The 16,451-nt window shown below is 48.9% G+C and overlaps 5 protein-coding genes across 5 annotated transcripts; 3 read left to right on the top strand and 2 right to left on the bottom strand.

Annotated features, from left to right (window-relative positions):
• Nucleotides 1-109: 109 nt before the first annotated feature.
• EDB82DRAFT_470091 (uncharacterized protein) lies at nt 110-2,191 on the bottom strand (the record flags this gene model as incomplete). The annotated part of the gene is made up of 6 exons (XM_065607941.1): nt 110-513; nt 677-723; nt 753-950; nt 1,035-1,118; nt 1,228-1,802; nt 1,928-2,191. The coding sequence occupies 6 exons, from the start codon at nt 2,189-2,191 to the stop codon at nt 110-112; spliced, it is 1,572 nt and encodes a 523-aa protein (XP_065465334.1).
• Nucleotides 2,192-4,787: 2,596 nt separating this feature from the next.
• EDB82DRAFT_470090 (uncharacterized protein) lies at nt 4,788-5,494 on the top strand (the record flags this gene model as incomplete). Its single annotated transcript, XM_025731957.1, has 3 exons — nt 4,788-4,790; nt 4,838-5,047; nt 5,219-5,494. 3 exons carry the CDS (start codon nt 4,788-4,790, stop codon nt 5,492-5,494), a joined length of 489 nt encoding a protein of 162 aa, XP_025590930.1.
• Nucleotides 5,495-7,457: 1,963 nt separating this feature from the next.
• Nucleotides 7,458-8,256, top strand: EDB82DRAFT_549756 (uncharacterized protein; the record flags this gene model as incomplete). Its single annotated transcript, XM_065609558.1, has 2 exons — nt 7,458-7,725; nt 7,794-8,256. The coding sequence occupies 2 exons, from the start codon at nt 7,458-7,460 to the stop codon at nt 8,189-8,191; spliced, it is 666 nt and encodes a 221-aa protein (XP_065465333.1). The 3' UTR covers nt 8,192-8,256.
• A 2,746-nt stretch (nt 8,257-11,002) lies between these two features.
• EDB82DRAFT_10705 (WD40-repeat-containing domain protein) lies at nt 11,003-12,268 on the top strand. Its single transcript, XM_025731960.2, has 3 exons — nt 11,003-11,343; nt 11,396-11,847; nt 11,898-12,268. The coding sequence occupies exons 1-3, from the start codon at nt 11,083-11,085 to the stop codon at nt 12,253-12,255; spliced, it is 1,071 nt and encodes a 356-aa protein (XP_025590933.1). The 5' UTR covers nt 11,003-11,082; the 3' UTR covers nt 12,256-12,268.
• Nucleotides 12,269-12,632: 364 nt separating this feature from the next.
• EDB82DRAFT_10698 (uncharacterized protein) lies at nt 12,633-13,764 on the bottom strand. Its single transcript, XM_025731961.2, has 2 exons — nt 13,493-13,764; nt 12,633-13,438 (listed from the first exon to the last, which is right to left on the bottom strand). The coding sequence occupies exons 1-2, from the start codon at nt 13,625-13,627 to the stop codon at nt 12,950-12,952; spliced, it is 624 nt and encodes a 207-aa protein (XP_025590934.1). The 5' UTR covers nt 13,628-13,764; the 3' UTR covers nt 12,633-12,949.
• Between the last annotated feature and the right edge of the window lie 2,687 nt (nt 13,765-16,451).

The raw sequence follows: 16,451 nt of genomic DNA, 5'->3' as shown, positions 1-16,451 counted from the left end.
AGGACATCCGATCGTTTTTGGTAAAAAGGTTCATTTGGCGTTTGCCAGCAACTGAGAGATTTAGGGTACAGAAAACTAACCTAAGAGTCAGACCTAAATAACATAACATCTAACTAGTACGCTTTCTCTTGCGCCCACCAACATCAGTTGACTCCTCAGGCTGCTCGTCAGGCTCATCCTCCTCGACTCCCTCGCACTGAAACATGGCCATGTTTTCTTCCAATACCTTCTCCTGTTCCCTTGCGCTGGAAAGGGAGACGCGTCCCGGGGTTTCCGGATCGATGCCCGGAGGACAGTCCGGGTGTCCTGGTTCCACATGGGCGATTGTGAGTTCCGAACCAAGCTCCCATCTCGCAGCAATGCCACCAATTGTGTCGGCAGTAGTTCGATCTTGCTTTTCGGGTTCCGGAACAGAAATTGAGCAACAGCGGTGTAGAAAAAGCCCTCCAAACGGATCTTTTGCGTGTCCGTTTTGTGCCAGGCGACACGGAGGCGAGGATATCTGTTGCTTTCCTGGCCCAGGTAGCACCGCAAGATTTCGTACGCGCAAATTACACGGTACTCATCGGTAATCGAGTCGTTAATGTTACCCTCGGCGGCCAGAGTTGTTGCATACTTCTCGAGGTTCCGAGCGTCAACAAAAGCGTCGTAAGAGTCCCGCTGATGGAGGACACACCAGTGTACTTCTTTCTTCTGGTTCGTTCGCCAAAGTCAACCGATGGCCTGGATCTGAGTGTCAAGTTTTTGCGGACTCTCGACAATGATGCCATGGTGGCAGGCCAGGTGAAAGTCTACGCCAAAACTGGACAGTTGGAGGGAGGTAACCAGGGCGCTGATGGGCACAGTGGCGGAGTTGAACTTCTTCACCGCACTGTCCCGTTCGCTGGGAGTGCTTGCTCTGAATCGACAAGTTGCGAATACCAAGAGCTTCCAGCATGAGAAGGATCATCCTATGAACTGGTTAGTCGACCATGCAAAGTGAGAGAATTCCTAGCCAGAATGTAGAAATTAGAGAAAACAAATTGCAAACTTACCCGGCTGTCAGCGGGTTGCTCGATAACCTCCACGAAAGGCCTCCGGTGGGCTTCCTATCCGACCAGGGACTCCATAAAAGAGCCCTTTCTAGAGACAGCAATTGAACAAGTGAGATGGGTTTGTCAGATTCGCTCAATTGCTGCCTCTAAAAACGACTCTTTCATGAAGTCTCTTGTCAGGTAGAAGGCCCACTGGAGGCCCTTGGCAGAATCGTCGGCAGCGACCCTACTCATCTCGGCAGTTCCACCAGCGGCTTCGGGGCGCTTACGGCGCTGGAGACCCTCACGTTGCTTCTCTTGCATGGGCGTGAGTGTCTGGGAGAAGTCATCAACACTGGGAGTCAAAAGTGCGTGGGTCTTGATGTTGTGGCGGTGTTCTTTGCTGTTCTTAATCGTGTGGCCAATGATTTTTTGAATGCTAACGTTTTTGAGAAGCTTGTTCGTTCGCACAATAGGAGAGGTCATCTTGATATTGTGCACATTTGTCAACGCCAGAACCATTCTCCGCATTGCGTTGCCATTCAGTTGCACTGCTGAGCCACCAACCTTGACGCCATGCCGAGACTTGAAACTCTTGCTTCGGGGGCCTTGAGTTGTCAAGTTCGCATGAAGGCGCGTGGTGGTATCCCACAACTTGGGCCTCACCTGCTCATGGAGATTAAACTCGACTTCGTTGCATGCAAGCGCTGGGATGCCCTTCCCAGGACATGTGATCGTCCCGCCTGGCAATGTTATTATGCTCAGCATAGACCTCCGGACACAGAGAATCTGCATAATGGTGCGGATCGCATTTTGTGCGAACAACAGCGAGTGTCGGGAAGAGTTCGCAAATTCATAAAACAGTTGCGGGATCATCAGAAAAATCGGTTCCCCTGTCTCTTTGATATGCGCACAGTATTCCCCTGCATTTCGGATGGTGTTGCCGGATGCTCATCCATCTCGTCTTTAGTCGCACGATAAATCCGATCGGCATCGATATCCGGCGTGTTGAAACCCTGGACAAGTTTTTTCCATGTTGCGATGTCATACCAAGTGTCGAGTTGCCAAGGTGACGACTCCCAAGCTTCGATTCGACGTTGGACGGGTATTTTCAGGCATGCCAGCATTGTGTTCGTCTTTCCAATACCACACTCGCTGGTTAGAAACGCCGCATGCATGGTGCTCTCGAGTTTCAGGTGCAAGCCATTTGCGTCTAAACATGGTCAGCGAATTCCAAAATTAAACGTGAGGGATGTCGCATCTGTAACCAACAAGCCGTTTCGGTGGCCTGTGGGTTATTCAGTGGGTAGCAGAAAAGTTAGCCTTTGAGCTTGAGGCTACGAAAATAAATAGCCCAAGAAATATGGTCTAAGCAGCATAAACTGACCTCCTGATTTCGTCTCTTGAGCCTCTAGCGGCCACATTTTCTGGTACCATGATGGTTAAGAAGTGCTGATTAACTTACCAAAGGGTTGATCAGGTTTCAGTTTCTTGTCAGGCGCGTGTCCTCTTCCGAAATCATCAAATCCTGGGCACCGCGCTGCAGTTAAAGCTGTTTGGCAGCAAGCTGGTACCCGGAGTCGGCACCGTCACATACTGAACGTAATGTCGCTATTTCAGCGCATGGAAGGCTACTGTCGAAGATGACAAGTTCAGCTTCATCGCCTTGCGCATTGTCGATCGTTTTCAGCTTGATGCGATTGATATCGGCGGCATCTAGCTTGATTTGGCAAATATTGCCCAAGAACATTCGCGTGGGCTCAACAACTTGGTGCGGTAAAGGTCAACATCACCCAGGCAAGGCAGATCCTCAAGACGAGTTGAGTCTCGAGTCAAGGACCTATCTTGCATGGGTGATGCTGGCCTTTGCCGCAGTAAGTTGTAGGCTCAGCGAATTTTCCTGCCCTGCAAAAGGGTTTGATGACATCTTTCCGGGGCCTTGAGTCAGGAAGTTAGACAGGTTTATCGGTAGGCGGGATAGGAGCTTACATGTTGAACGGCCGACCGACAGCACCCATGTGCGGGAAGTCTGGTGTGAAGATGAGAAACCAGAGAAGAAATGGAGTAGATGTTTTATAAAATACCTAGCAAGTGGGGTGCGAGCGAAATTTTTCAAACAAACGGCATCGAGGCCTCTGCAGGTTGGGCACAATCGCGTTTTTGTTGCAGGCAGCTGTTGGCAATGCCAGTGCCACGGCAAGCAACGGCCATTAATTCAGTAATGACATTGCTTAACAGAAGTTCGGTATCGGATTGTTCTAATAAGTTAAATAAATTGTTAACAATCTTACTGGTGGCCCTGTTTTCAATGAGTGTTGGTTCCGTATTGAATTCCGGTAACAGTCCACGAGACTTGCAAACGAGGAACACTTTACTAGAATGACTCCTCTCTTTTTAGAGAGCATCCAGGATAATAAGAAAGTAATTTCCAGATGCGAACTATCATATGCAGGCGAGCAAGCATTAATAATTTTCAACTGCCCCTGATTGGGATTCTAAAGCATCTATCTGCAGTTTGTAACTGGCCCCAATGCCTAGAAGCTTTGCATAAAACATATGTTTGATAATTTCTGTTACCTATCTGCGAGTCTTTGAACCAGAGATTCCCTGTCGTAGGAATTGGCAAATATATGTTAACGCATGGCCCTGATTAGAACCTCATACACAGAGGCAGCTGACGGCGGCATCAGAGGCAACCGAAAAATCAAAGCATTATTTTAGACTAGGTTTCCTAATTTTTACATCTTTCATATCCTAAGTTTTGTCCTAAATTAGATAAAGCTGATACATCTGTTATGAACCGCCTGAGCACAGCTGAGTTATCTATAGGTTAGCCTCAGGGTCAAATAGTCGAGTAGCACTGGGTGGCACTGGAAACGGACCGTCAACAGCTGCCAGCGGCTCTCTCTACCTGACCAGTGTTTAAACTAGGTATTGTTTTTTTCTGTTTGCATTATTCTCTGTTGAGTGGGTGACCAAGTTTTTCTCGCTGCTGCCTACTTTTCAAAATCTCTTCTCTCCTCATCCGCCTCCCCACTGAGCGCCCTCTTCAAGCATGCTCCCGATGCCAGGACCTTTACCCAAGACTAAGCTCCCGAACCTGGTAGCGAATGCCTTCCATGCTGCATTGCTCGCATCGGGGACGGGGGATTTGAGGAGACCAAACTTAGGGTGGACATCTCAGCCGAAGCTCCCACGGCGCAGTCTTTTGCCATCAACTCTGAAGCACCCTGCGCCTGTCAACCCCCTCTCAACACCATCTGTGATGGCTCGTCACTTCTATTCTCGCTATCACACCTTTCACGGCCGAGTCGCTGCCGCATCACAGAAGCGATCGGGTCTTACATTACCTACCCGTCTCTCCCCGCTACCATCCTCCTTCAAGCTTAAGGCGAGGCTATAATCGTTAGGGTCTTGTCATTGCTCACCCCTAATGACTAACTAGTAGGAAACCCTATCAAGCTTTACAACACCACATCTCTTCTCGCCACTATCCTCCCTCACGCCTAAGACGAGGCTGTATCGAAATATCTCTGATCTCCCCCCTTTCCCCATTGTCTGGTAAGCGCTGCTCATATGCCAAATAATATTTTTTACTGACCTGACCCAGCAACCATTTCAGCTCGGTCCTAGCCCACAAAAAATAAATGCACACATATCCACCAAAATCCTACCCCGCACGCACCCAGTGTTTTTGTCAACCTTCACTTCACACCCAACCTTGCACTCCACAAACCAGCTTTCATACCTAGGGTACAACACCACTAAGACAATATGGTAAGCTCCTCACGATGCTTTCCGCTGTATTTTCTAACTAGTTTTAGAGTTCCGCTGAAGCACTTCGGTACCTTGTGGACTTCGACACAAGCCTTGTATCGAAAGTCAACCTGTTGGAAGAGCTTCCTAGTGTTGGCAATGTTGTTATCAACAACGCCGGACCTGCCTTCATTCAAGAAATCTTCAATAAGCTGCCGAAAGGGATGAAGAAATGTTTCACGGACATGAGCGAGTCCTACGCAAGACTGCATTTTATTGTAGGTGTCGCTGGAACCGGCAAGACATATCTCATGGAGACACTTATCCTTTTTGCAATGTTTGGCAACGGCATCAAAGATGCACCAAAGCATAAAGTTCTGTACATCTTGAAAAACAAATCTCACGTCGAAACATTCCACCAACGTTTGACTCAAACCTTCCAAGACTAGGGATTCTCGGAAGGCAACGAATCACAACCTCTACCAAACATCATACGCATGCCTCGTATGCTAAACGATGGCTATCTGGCGAATGAATTCTCTGGTATTGTGGTAACGACTCATACTGGTTGCGCCTCTCCCCTGCTACAGCAAGAACTTCAGCCTGATCTTGTTATCATCGATGATGCCTCTAACATGACTGAGGCAACGACAAATTACATCATCGCACACTTCACACCCAAGGCATGGGTTATCACAGGCGACCATACCCAAGACCACTTCTAGGAGGATGAAGTTGCCGAAGATCATATTGACTGGTTCTAAACGCTGTCTGCAATGGGTTGATCGCTGGCTATGAAGTAGGAAATGAGGTGATGAAGTATGAGCACGAAGAGCATGCGTAACATGCAAGGAAAATGGAAACGACAAACAAACATCAAAAGGGGCGACCGGTTTGGCGGGAGTGGTGGCGGAGGTTGTTTTCATTCTATCAACAGGAACTGTTAGCAGGATCAATTTCAACAACTTGACCCATCTATTGAAGCCGTGAATATTTGTGAAAGCATCATCGCTACCTATTTGCATATTGAAAAGGCTGCAATGAAGTTATAACCGACCATGGGTGAAGCTGTTCTCAATGTGAACACCGCGCGTATCTTGTACTCGAGGATTTCTTCCTCATCTTTGCACCTCCGCAGCATATGTTCCAGTGGCTCCTGTTGTGATTTCTGCACTTTTCCTCCTTCACTTGACACGTTTTCAAAGGTGATGATTGACAAACATCCTGAATCAAACTGGCGTAAATTACAGCTGAGATATCGACGATGATATCGCCTCCATGAGGTCAAACTGCAGCGTTCTACCCTTTGGTCTGAAGATCGGGTGATCACGTCGAGGCCTCTCACACACCGGCATGGAATTCTATACCAAAACAAGGCGGTACTTATACACAGTGAGAAAGTTAAGCAAGCATGGGGGTCGATGGACAAAGAGCAGAATTGGCATCGACACTGAAACTGGCACATACGCAATCCTGCATGTACATCACCGCTCTATTTGAGGGCATGAGGTATCATCTCACGCCTGGAAAACCTACTTCGCGAACTTTTTCAAAAGGGGAGCAAAAGAAGAGGAGAACTTCGAATTCCACGAAATGTACGACTTTCCTGATACCAATACATCAAGTGTCGAATGTCTCTTTCTCGATAGCCCTTACAATATTCCCATAGAATTCTATGACCTAGGCAGCGCTCTATGAGCTCATTGAATTCAAGGCCGTACTGTTTCCCCAACATGGTCTGGCAATGTAACTACCCGCAAGCAAACACAGTAGCTGGGAGGCAGCGACCCTAGCCCACAAAAAAGGGGCTCCCACAAAGCTAACAATTTAACCCCACATGCGCCCTGTATTTTTGTCAGGCTTCCAACTTCACATCCAACTTTGCACAAACCAGCTTTTGTACAGTACCACTCGGTACCAAACTAGCCAAGATGGTAAGTTTTCCGCCAAGTTTGTCTCGCTACAGCTTGTCTAACTAATCTTCAAGTTTGGCGGGAGCACTGGGACGCCCTTCTCCCAAAGCTTTAAAGCATACCGATACCTCTTAGACTTTGATCCAAGAGTGGCATCGTGTGCCAACCTGCTGAAGGAGCCTCCTGGCGTTGGTAACGTCACTTTCGATAGAGCTGGTCCCGAGTTCATGCAAGACATCTTCAACAAGCTTCCTCCACCGATGAAGACTTGCCTTAAGGGCATCGCATCCTTTGCCAGATTACATCTTATTTCGTGTGTCGCTGGCTCCGGCCTCGGGATATCAGGCGTTGGCCGCTGGAGGCATAAGAGACGAAATTAGTAAGTCAGTTTACTCTCTTTAGACCATACTATTAGGTCACTTATTTTTTTTATCCTAAAGCTTAGAGCTGACAGTTGCCCACCAGTTCGAGAAGGCGCATCTGATGGAGGCATTGGTGTGGCCGACACTCTTCGGCGACGGTCTCACGAACCCGCCCAAGGTTAAAATCCTGTGCTTATTTGTATTTTCTGACCATGAACTAAAGCTCAGGTGTTCTCTCTGAGGCCAAAATATATAAATAAGTATAGGGTCGTGAGCTTGGGTAGGTTCGCGTGTCCTCTACATCCTGAACAACAACGTTGGAACTGAGACTTTCTGCCAACACCTACGTCAAACCTTTTTTCCAGGACTAGGGTCTCTCGAAAGACAGTGACTCAATACGCGTACCTGATATCATGCATCTTCACTCTTTGGAAGGGGAGTTGCGATCTACCGAAAACTCATTCAAGCCAACCCCCCAAGAAGAGACGGAGGCCGAAAATATCGCACTCGAACTCCGCACATCCCAGTCCCTTGACGCCATCTGTACCAACATCCTCGACTGCAAGTCGGCCGCCAAGCTTGCAAAGAATGCGAACCGTGACAAGTCTTTGCACCACTTTGACGTCGGCCACATGGCGCAGAATCCAAGGCGCTTTGAATTCATGAACGAATCCATTCGCCGTGCCAGGAACTGAGAGATGCTTGACAAAGACGAGCGTGCCTGATATCATGCGTCTTTACCTCCAAAGGGAAGGCGCGTTCGACTTTGGACGCGGCCAAGCCTCAAGCCTCTATAAGAGACCGAAGTCGGCAATCTCGCAGACGAATTCACTGCGTCTCGGGTCCGAAGAACTGTGCCAACATCACCAACAATTATGCTACCGCTGAGCTTGCGAAGAACGCAAACCGCGACAAGTTTCTTCACCAATTTGCCATTGACAGCTTGTTGAACCATGAAGAACGTCACCCGTGTTTACAAGACTCGGTGGATCGCATCAGGAACGGAGATGTTCTTTCTGAGGAACAGTATGCCTTATTCAAACAACAGATCAAAACTCTGTACCGCGATACAATCAGAGAATTCTCCAGCGTCGTGGTAACAATTCCGGTTATTACCCCTCTTCGTCTACGCGAAACTCCAGCCTGACTTTGTCATCGCTGATGAGGCAGCAACTCTTGATGAAGCATCGCTACTGATTCTCATCGCCCATTTTACGCCTAAGACATGGGTATTCAGGCGATATCGCTCAAAACCCTCTGTTGCAGCGCGTCGCTGATAGTGGTACGAAAATAAATAGCCTAAGTCTAATCTAAATGTCATAAACTGACCTGCTAATTTAGTTTCTTATGTTTCCAACGGCCAATTTGAAGAGTGGGACAATCCTTCGGACGATGAGCCTCTGGCCTCAGGATACTTTGGTTGCAGAGGTTGGACAAGATCCGCAAAATCAAGCTAGATGCCGCCGATATCAATCGCATCAAGCTCAAGACTATTGATGATGCGCGATGAACGACATTGTCATCTACGACATGGCCACCACACCCACACCCGCTTTTGTTGCTGCAGAGTTCCACAACACCCTTGGACTTAGCCGATCCATGGCTTTCCCCGTCGTTCTCGCCAACCATGGCAGACGCTCTCTTGAATCTACGACAACAGTGCGCAACGTAAAGTCAACAAGCGCATCGAATCTTGCAAGAACTGCAAGACACACGGCCATGCGACTACTGAATGCAACGACCCCGACATCGACATGTCCGAGAAAACATGTGAACGAGCGTCTTGCGGTGAAGAATGCCACACTGCCGCCTTTTGTCCGAAACGATTTTGTGGCAATTGCGCACAACGCGGTCACACATCTGGCGAGTGTCTACCTGAGCGACGCTCCTAAGTCTTAGGGTACAAAATTAAGTAGTAGTCTAAGAAGCATAGCCTAAAAAACATAAACTGGCCTGCTAATCTCATCCCTTATGCTTGCAGCGGCCAATCCTTCTCTGAGGCCACGGAATCCCAGTTACAATTGGATAAGCAGTTCCGGTACAGCTTGAGACACGAGCGCCTACATAACAGTGCTTATTATACGTCACAAAATGATCTCTTATGCGAGATCACCTGTAACTGAGCCTTCAGGTGGTCTACGAAGACAGCGTTCATGGTCCACGGACAGGTGCGGAAATAACAGGTATCTAGCTATACGGGCGCAGTGGCCTGTTTAAATCCTCGCAGGTCTCAGCGATCACTGGACTATCGGTATCTAGATCACCTCGGCGAGAGTTCGCTCACGTTGCTCGCGATGAGTTGGTAACTAGCCAATCCGAGAACCAGAACAGCATCTCTGCCAGCTTGGGAAGGATGTATTGAAGAAGATTGGCAAGGGCGAAAGGGGAAAGACTTCATGTATCTGTCTGTGGTGTTGAAGGGGAAAGGGATTCCGATGAGCAGCGCACGACTCAAAACAAAAAGGCAGGGAACTCAGGATGTGAATCGGCATCCTCTCAACTTCGAGGCATGAGAAAGCCTAAATATCATAAATTCATGGCCTAAGTAGCATAAACTTACATGCCAAACTTTCATCTCTTATGCTCCTAGCGTAAAGAATCCTTGTGGCATTGATGGCTACGTCCTTCCGCCTGTGAATTCAAGAAGCATGTAGGGTAGATGCTGTTCGTATCTTGGTACTATGTCGTGGGGGCGTCCCAGCGGGCACGGAAACAATACGCCTAGGTCCGGAGACAAGTGGGAGAGCCTCAAGCAGAGCATTCAGGGCAAATGAAGATTCAGAAAGGCAGTTTGAATGCTGTCCATGAAAGCTGAGACGTATGGTGACATCATGGAATGTACTTGAAACGCATTAAGCAATGGGTCTTACAATCACGAAAACTCATCGCCAAATGCACACAATCACGAGCAGTTTGTCTAGCTATCTATACCCAAAAACAAGAAGGTTGAAGTTTTTCAGTTGACATAGTTTGGTGGTCTACAACGCCAGATTTTCTGACTCAGTGCTTGACTCTATATTGGTCATCATCATAAAAACTTCAACCCATCTCGTCCCGGGCTCAGGTCTTTGTCCCGTGAGAACTTCCAGCGAAGTTTAGAGGGTAAAAAAATGGAACAAGACCGTCACCCAAGGGTCAACGGGATACCGGCCCCTCGCATCAAGAATGAGCCCCATTGAGTAACCCAGCTTTCGCCGGGCAATCGCATACCTGTCAATCTCGACAACAAATCCAAAGCGACCCGATGCCACACACACGAGCACTGAGCGTCTGCCCACCATCCACCTGCCAGACAACCAAGTCTGTCCAGAACTCACCAACACCTCGACAGCGGACTCATATCTTCATCCAAGAGGACCGAGGGCGGCGAAGACCGTGAGACAAAGGCTGTTGAAAAGTAAATGTAGCGGAGGACAGGGCCAGCGCAGGGCGAGGGCCTGGGCGCAGAGGTAAGCCGCAGTGCTTCTATGGCGGCGCGTTTCCGCAAACTTGGTCGAAACCAAGACGTCCGGGGACTTTCTCCCAAAGCCATAGAGTGATCGAGACGCTGCGATAAATCGCAGTGTCTCTGTTTGTGAGCTTCGAATAGCGATCTATTGAGCGAGGGGCGCGGATGAAGAAAGGAAGAGAAAAGAAAAAAGAAATCGAGCTGCGATTTGAATTTTTATGTCAAAGATGGGGCTGAGGTGTGGCGCTAGTGATCCAAGCTTGGAGGTGTGGCTGTAGCTGCCTTTTTTTTCCCAGTCGCGGTTCAGCCAATACGGACCTCGCGTTGAGAAGGCTGGGTCGCTGCCTTCGTGCCTGTTTACCTATTGTCTTCTATACAAAGCTCGCGGCGCATCCAGCTTCGACGTTGTAGACAGACAACTCTCATCTAATTCGGAAAATTTGAGTTTCTGTACGATCAATTTGAATAGCCTCTACTTCTGAGTCATCGACTCTTTTTGAGTTTCTACAGCTGCACTTACTAAAGGAGCAAAAACACAAAAAAGAGCCACCGACCGGTTTTCCTTCTACCACGCATATCAATATACAACCATGTCGGGCCTCTTTGGCAGCGCCGCGGCCACAACGGCGACGAGCATCGGCGACCTCAAGCAAGATGTTGCGCTTTCCGACCCTCCCACCGACACCATCTCCGGCCTCTCTTTCTCTCCTGCGCCAAACGGTCCCGACTTTCTCGCCATCTCCAGTTGGGACAACAAGGTTCGCATCTACGAAATTGCCGGCAACGGCCAGAGCCAGGGCCGACACGCCTACGGTCACGATCAGCCTGTGTTGAGCTGTGACTTTTCCAAGGTACGAAAACAAGCTGCCGACGCGACAGCGGGATCGCTAACCCGGACTCTAGGATGGAACAAAGATCGTCTCTGCAGGCGCCGACAAGAACGTCAAGGTCTGCGATCTCAGCTCCCAGCAGGACATCGTTGTAGGCACACACGACCAGCCTGTACGAACAGCTCGATTCTTCGACAGCGGCAGCGGCCCCATGGTTGTCTCAGGATCATGGGACAAGACAGTGAAATACTGGGATCTTCGACAGCAGGGGCCCGCCGCCACAGTACAATGTCAAGAAAGAGTCTATACGATGGACGTTCGCGACAATCTGTGTGTTGTCGGCACAGCCGATCGCTACATCAACGTCATCGACCTCAAGAATCCTACTAAAATCTACAAGACTCTACAGAGTCCGTTGAAGTGGCAGACTCGGGTTGTTAGCTGCTTTACTGACTCTGCTGGATTCGCTATCGGTAGTATCGAGGGACGTTGCGCTATTCAGTACGTCGAGGACAAGAATTCTAGGTAAGCAAGCTTCAGACCACAACTCGAGGACCTGAACTAACATGTCGCAGCTCCAACTTTTCCTTCAAGTGCCACCGCGACCCCCCAGCCAACGGCGTCACCAACGTCCACGCCGTCAACGCCATCTCATTCCACCCCGTCCACGGTACATTCAGCACTGCCGGTTCCGATGGAACATTCCACTTCTGGGATAAGGATGCCAAGCATCGTCTTAAAGGTTACCCCAACGTCGGAGGCAGCATCACCTCTACTGCCTTCAACAAGAACGGTAGCATCTTTGCCTACGCCGTTGGATACGACTGGGCCAAGGGTTACCAGCACAACACTCAAACCTATCCCAACAAGGTCATGCTGCACGCCGTCAGTGGCGATGAATGCAAGCCCAGGCCATCCGCCAAGAAGCGATAAACGAAAGGACTAGCATCGATGGGATTCAGTAGGGGAGGGTTTGGATGGTGATTAATACTTGGCTGCGTTTTGCGATTATGTTATGTACTTGCGTCATTGACAAAGACTCGGAAGATTGAAATAATTCAAAACGAGAGCAAGTCGGGTCTGAACCAAGGAGTAAACATAGGTAGTGGTGTTTCACGAGAGATGATACCATAGACAAAAACATCTACACCTATCCACACATCAATTAATCGTGGTTTACGTCCTTGGGTCATCTAAGTAGTTTATTTTACGAATAGCGGGATGAAACTGGAATAGGAATATTGTTCGATTTGAATCATGTCAAGGGCCCAGTGAAGCGCATCTTTGTTTTGAGGTTGATTGTGGCCAAGTTTGTATTGTACTTCAAGCCGGTGGATGATAGTCTATAAAAATGGAAACTGTCAGGTTATAATTCACTGAACGGCATTGTAATAACAAAGGACTTGTATTTATTGAGTCTGCCACTTGGGCTTTCATTTGATCATTGTGTATCGTAGTGTAAAAATGGCTTCGAGCCATGTCAAGCCACTTTTATAAAGGGCCATTAGTTGATGCGATCGCACCCCGTACCGCGAAAACCAATTACAACGCTAGATCTGCAGCTCTCTTTGTCGAGGCTGGTACAGTAAAACTCCCGCTCTTTCTTTCTGCGCTTTTATCGGAACTCTTAGTTTTTCCTGAGCTGAGGAGCAACGCTAAGAAGGTCATCCTTCATACTGCGATACATGTCGCGCATAAATGTGCTTTGCTCAGGGTTGTACTCCTCGGCGGCGGCAGCAGTGGAGATCTGGGGCTGGTCGTGGACGAATTTGACGTCGATGCTGTCCATGTTGGTAGCATCCATGTTGGCCATGGGAGCACCGGGAACGACAATGTCAGGGTTGATAGCGAAGATGACAGGTCGGTTACTTGTCAAGTCGGTGGCATCAGACATAGAGTTGTGGTAAGAGCCGTAGTTATCGGGAAGAAGTGGCATACGAGGAAGAGGCTCGTTGAAGCTGGGAGTGCTGTAAATCTTGGGCAACACCATGGTGTCAACGTGGTTGACAGGCGCACGAGAAGATGCAGAAGAGCTGAAGGACTGCATCAGAGGCCGTGTGCGACCAGCGATGGATGGCTGAGGAGTGGGACGGTGGGTAGTCTTGAGACCACGAGCCTGAATAAATTGTTAGTACTAGTTGGAATGATTGAAAAGTATTGCGAAACTCACCTCAGAGTGCTGGGACTGCTCAGACGAAGATCCAAGGAGCTCGGCATATTTGGGCATGAGAGCGACACCGGCATGGCGATGCGACTCGGCAAGAGTGCGAGTGACCTTGGAAACGGAAGCGGTGATTCTAGGCATTGTGATGGAGATTGTGGTTGGTAATTGTTGAATGTGGTAAAGAGTCGGCGGTGTCTAGCTACTTATACACTTTGTGTAGTAAGGAGCAGAGAAGTTGGGGGTAGCGGTGACGAGTTTACAAGATCAGGCGATGTAGGTGAGAGGGGCCGACGAGACGTTATGGAGTGTAGACGGACGCAAGTGGAAATGGATGGCTCAATGGAGGGAGGGGAGGAGGGTTTATGTATTATATTGAGGGAGAGATAAGCTACCTAGAGGAGGGGGAAGGCGCAAGCTATGATAGCTGTCCCAGGGGTGTACCTACTGTTTTGGTGAGTCGAAGTGAGGCAGGCGCGGATAGTTGTCCGGGAGTCCGTGTGATCTGGGGGATGGGGATGAGATTGGAATGAGCTACTGGGAGGCAGGGACGGGGTTGAGGAGTTACTCACAGCCTCCACCGAGTCACCAAGTACGTACAGTATGTACAGGCACAGCTTGAAGCTCCCGCCCTGTTAGTTTACCTTGATTTAGCTACACCATCGTTGATCCCGTAATGTGGAGAGGTACAGAACACGACTGATACACACCCTCTCAAGGAAGCTGCCGTTTCCAATTCATCAAGGCGGTGTCAATCAACAAACTTCCGCAATCCGATTATCTAATCCACTACGATCAGTCGAACACGAAACATCATCATGCCAGAACGACAATTATAGTTTCTCTCGCTTTCTGTTGCAAACAAACAATGAAACAAGCAACAAGACCTTCATCAAGGGTAGAAACAGCAGCCCTGACTCGGCGATGAGATACCGAATGCCGCCCATGTACATGGTACTTACCCAAGCTACTCTATGCAAAAGCAACACCATCAGACATCCATGGCACAAAGTCGGTATGTTGAGGGCCCAATAAACAGCCCTGCTAGGAGCCCCGGTTACAGTGTCTACTGCACTCTACAGTGCCGCGCAGCTCTCAAGGTATCACTGCGTTGCTGCTCATCAAATTCCTCTTGTCTCGCTCGCTTCTCCAGATTTTTTAATGAGAAGCCAGGTTCCACCCCCAAGCTGGAAAAGGGGACAATTATGGGGCTCCTCATCACTAAACTCATGGCTCTGAACTTGCTCTTCAACTATCGATCTCGAACCACAGGTTGCTTGAGCCGTCAATGTCCGAAAGAACATGAGGCTAAAGTGGACAATGAGGAGATGGGAGGTGCCAATGCTAAACCAACTATGTGCTCAACTGGCTCAGATTGTTTCATACGTTACAGTAACCAGAGATAACGGTATCATCAGAAAAACAGTGGCGTCAAAAGTGTTGCAACAAACTGCCGACTGAATTGATATGGTACCATCCTTCAAACGACCTACAATCAGATACATCTGGGTGGAACTCGTTGAGCTCACCTACACAGCTACTGCAGCTGGTGAGACAAGGGTCTTAACAGTGCTACTGGAGTCAGATCAGTGCCGCCTTACCACTTGCTTGCCACCAAGAACCCAGCGCGGTCTGGTCTCCTGCTGGCGAGTCTCGGCAGGGGAATGAATCTACGAACCTAGCACACGTGGAGCGTACCTGTCGCTCGATTGCCATCAGTTTTGTCCAATTGTTGTTTGAGCATTGATAGGGCGGTCAGAGCCACGATCCAGATTATTCTTTGTTAATGCCACCCTTTTACTTACGCGTCAGTTACTATGCCACAATGCCTGGAGCGCCAGTATCACGATATAGACTTTGACAAAATCAGTCGACGCCTTTTTCAATTTGCTGTTTCTTAGTACAGGCCCACGCCGAGCTTGTAGCTTAAAGCGGCGTGATGGCCAGTAATGAGTGACAGCACGGCAGTGAGCAAGACCCGAAGACGGGAGAGGCCCGTGACACTCCAGGGCTGGTAACCAAAATCGAACGTCTCCTGGTCCACTTCTAGAAACCCGTCAACTTGGTTGTCCCCTTTGGACCGGGGAGATGATGCAGACTCCGTTCATACATTCATTTCTCGTGGTTACGCATCGTGATTGGCTTCTCTCCGGCTATAACTTGATTCCTTTCTTGCGGACGCTGCTTCTGAATGCCTCGGCTCAGAAGAAAAACGGAAAAACTCCGAGATCAGAAGCTCAATATCCAAGGTATCTCTTACAGAAGAAAGATCTGGAAGCGATCGTATCAAGACTGAGGAAGCAAACACAGGCAATCTGGGTCGCGGGTCCTGGGCTGACCTGTGCATATCCTAGCCTGTGCGAATATTAAGATTCGCGCGCGTGCGAAATTGTTGAGCTGCCCTTACAAACCCAGGACCGATAACCTAAATTCCAGAAGGAATCTTGAGCCAAATACAAATTCAAGCGAGGCAAGACAAGACTGATTCAGGGGGCTGATGGAGGGGCAATTGCTATTGTTGGAATTACGGCGGCGCCGGTCAACAAAATTGTTGAACGGGACCTGCCTTGAAAGCTCCCTCACCTTGGCCTCACCGTAAGAGCTAGGGTCTCTAGTTCGAAATGGCTGTGACACCGCCATAAGCTTGACCAAAATCAGAGGCGATCGGATACCCTCCCGCTCAAGATACACGATTATGAATTCGTCAGGAGCTGATACCAGGGCAGCATGACGAAGCTCAACATAAATAGGCATTACCATCTGGGTAGAGACATGATCAGCCAATCAAGCCGCAGCAGATTGTTTGGTGTGATACACATACTTTATCTTGAAACTTTCGATATCATGTTGGCCAATACGGCCGATCAAGATGAGATACAGTATCCGTATTCTTAATCTTGGTCACCAACAAATAATTTCACCGAAACTCTGACGAATCTAGATTCGACTACATCGGAGAGTCGTGCAG

This window comes from Fusarium venenatum (genome assembly GCF_020744135.1).
Source record: "Fusarium venenatum strain MPI-CAGE-CH-0201 chromosome Unknown EDB82scaffold_1, whole genome shotgun sequence".
NCBI classification, from domain to species: Eukaryota; Fungi; Ascomycota; class Sordariomycetes; order Hypocreales; family Nectriaceae; genus Fusarium; species Fusarium venenatum.
Note: the sequence above shows the minus strand (reverse complement) of the source record. Positions and strands in the feature narration are given on the sequence as shown.